Source organism: Papilio polytes, unplaced genomic scaffold, assembly GCF_000836215.1.
Source record: "Papilio polytes unplaced genomic scaffold, Ppol_1.0 DF824158.1, whole genome shotgun sequence".
In the NCBI taxonomy this organism is placed as follows: domain Eukaryota; kingdom Metazoa; phylum Arthropoda; class Insecta; order Lepidoptera; family Papilionidae; genus Papilio; species Papilio polytes.
Window position 1 is genome coordinate 2,767,365 of NW_013525046.1, and position 3,097 is coordinate 2,770,461.

Consider the following 3,097-nt stretch of genomic DNA (forward strand, 5'->3'; position numbering starts at 1 on the left):
GGGGAACGCGTACCGCCCCGTCGGCGTCGGCGCGCGCGCCTTGCCGCCCGGCGTGCCCGGCTTCTCCTGACACACCAGTACAACTCATTATTTATATTAATAACACGTATATCAAATATTTACGGCATCTTTCTAATTAGCTGTTGCCCGCGACTTCGTCCGCGTGGTATTAGAAAACATACGAACTATAGAAATAACAAAAAGTTACATATCCCTCGAGAACCTGACATTTCTCGGGGGTGAACTCTAATCCCATGTGTACTCCAGGCTTTGTTTTATATCTGTGCCAAATTTCAATAAGATATATTGAACCGTTGCAGAATGAAAGAGTAAACATTAAATTAATGAATCCCCCGGGAACCGTAACTATTCCCGGGATAAAAAGTAGTCTATGTGTTCTTCCACACTATACTCTAAACATGTATCAAATTTCATGGAAATCCGTTCAGCAGTTTAGGCTACAAACGCTAACAAACATCCATATATCGTGACTTTCGCATTTATAATATTTAAATGATAAATGATTAGAGGAAGTTTGAGAGTATAACCAGTAGTAGAGAAAATAAGAAATAAATGATTAGTGTGGTATGGGCATGTTATGAGAAGGGATGAATCGCATGTAACAGGAAGGTTAGTTATGAGTGTGGAAGGACACATCGGTAGAGGTAGACCTAGGACGAGATGGATGGATTGCGTAAAAGGTGACATGATCAAGAAGGGAGTGATGACTGAGATGACGTATGATATAGTTATTTGGAGGACGAAAAGGACGGGAGTAGGATAAGGCATGGGTGATGATGATCTTTCTAAGGATTACATTTTTTTTATACATATCATAAGATGGCAAGCGACCGCTGCCCAGACATTCGCACTAGCGGATGCGTCGTCTACCTTATATGGACGGACGAAGTACATTAAGATAGTATTTACCTTACCTATGCGTCTCCACTATCAAATCTACTTTTCCTTCCCATCCTACCCATATAAGGGGTAGAAAGGGAAAGATTAAAATTTACCTCACAAATAAACAATTTAAAAACATTATTAACAAAAGTATCACTTACATCTTTAGAACTCTTAGGCGTTGACCGACTAGAAGAGGAGCCTGACCTGGAGGGGGGTCGGGGTCCATTCTCTGTCCTCTCCCCCCCTTCTGTACGTACACTGGGAGACCCTCTTTCTTCCTGGAAATATTAATTTACATATTAGAAACAAATACAAAACTAATATACATTAGATGTCTAATATAAATAACATTTTATGAATAAATTAAAAATAATTATATCATAAGGTGGCAAACGAATACGCAACCACTTAAATTCGCCGAAATAGCGAACCGGTGTCTGTAAATGAATTGCCCATATGACGGAGGGAAGCACAGAAAGAATGTAATCCTCTTTCTACATAACTTTCTTCCCACCCTTTTCTTATAAGGAAAGGATGAGAAGGGAAAAAAGGGCTAAAACTTTATAAGAAACTAGCTGTTCCCGTGTGGCCTCATCAGCATGAATTTATGAAAATCTTATTTTATTGTTTACATTTGTCAAATTATTAACTGCAAATGTCAAAATGACATGACTTGATGACAAACTATGCCAATCTAACTTCCTTGATGTTGGCAGCTTGTAGCTTATGATTCCCACATATGCGTTTTTATTAAATTTATTTACCCTCTTAGTTTAATAGCGTGACAATATATAATCTAAAGCGTGACGTTAGTGAAGGGTTTTTTATTAAAGAAAGATGTATTCAAAAATATGCTGTGATTGCTGACATCTTACGTCACAAAGTAGTTTGTGTTTACGCTTTATTATATTGTTAGGAAATAGTAGGAAAAGTGGGGGGTAGTTTTATAAAACACTTGCAAGGAGTCTCACAGGGCTCGGTCCGACAGTCCATTATTCGCTCAGAAGCTCAATAGCTGAGTACATTTCTAGTCGTCACCACGGAACGTTCGATATCTTTACATATGTAGTTGACTTTGTGTTAGTTTTAAAGCAATTAACAAGTATTGTTGATTTGGCCGATCGTCTATATTTTTTTTTAATCATTTGTATCGAAATACCTAAAAATATTATATAGAATATAGAATATAGATATAGATAGAGTAGATATTGTTTTTATTAACTTACCTCATTAGCAACATCTACAACTAAATCCTGATCGCTCTTTTCGGCATCGCTGTCCTAGAAGTATAATTCATATGTCAGTTGTTAATTATCAATATAAATCTAATAATTGCGTATTTATAAGCAATTTGAGAAAATAAGCGTTTAGAAGCTATACTATTACGTTTACTAACTTTAGCACGCGATTTCGTCTGCACAGAATTGAAAGATAGAGTAGATCTGTCTTTTCATTTTGTAGAAATTTCACCGAAATTCGTTAGGCCGTTTTGGAGATAAGAAAACATCCATCCATCCAAAATTTTGCTTTTTTTAGGAAAGTTTCTGTACCAAATTTCAAACTAGTCGTGATTATTATTGCGACGTTTCAAATAAGAATGCACATATGACTTAATAATTACAAAGTAAAAAAAAAAACAATAAAACAGGGAAAATAAAAAAAATATTAAAATCAAAACGATAAAATCCATAATTTTCTTGTAATTGTCAACTTTTGGCACATTCTTATTTGAATTAACTATAGCGGAAGCGCATTGCGGGGTAGGCAGGGTAGGGTACTAGCGGGCAGGGTAGAGTAAGCGACACATACACTGCACAGACTCACATGGGCGAGTACCTTCTCGTCTTTACGTCGCTTCGCCTCTAGAGGCTCGGGTTCAGAGGAACGCGCGCGGTATTTCTGTTCACGTTCCACTGGAGATACTGAACGACGCTGTAATACAATTATAAAAAAATCAAACATAAAAATGGGACCCACCTGCAAGCACTAACTTTCGGATAAAAAAGTTTTTTTTTTATAACATAATGTGGCAAACGAGCAAGCGGCCACCTGAATCCGAAAAAATGGCGAAGCGACCGCTGCCCATAGACATCCACAATTGCTGATGCGTTGCCTACGCATCTCCTCCACCATTAAATCCACTTCCCTTTCCCATCATCTCCTTATAAGAAAAGGGTGGTAAAATTATCAA

The 3,097-nt window shown here is 37.4% G+C and overlaps 1 protein-coding gene across 1 annotated transcript in view; it reads right to left on the bottom strand.

Annotated features, from left to right (window-relative positions):
• Positions 1-3,097, bottom strand: part of LOC106111517 (protein groucho-like) — a 14,674-nt gene that overhangs the window by 6,269 nt on the left and 5,308 nt on the right. Inside the window, exons 9-12 of the mRNA XM_013293635.1 lie at positions 2,716-2,862; positions 2,133-2,186; positions 1,065-1,184; positions 1-66 (exon numbers count right to left, since the gene is read on the bottom strand). Coding sequence (XP_013149089.1) covers positions 1-66; positions 1,065-1,184; positions 2,133-2,186; positions 2,716-2,862 — 387 coding nt within the window. The remainder of the gene's footprint in view (positions 67-1,064; positions 1,185-2,132; positions 2,187-2,715; positions 2,863-3,097) is intronic.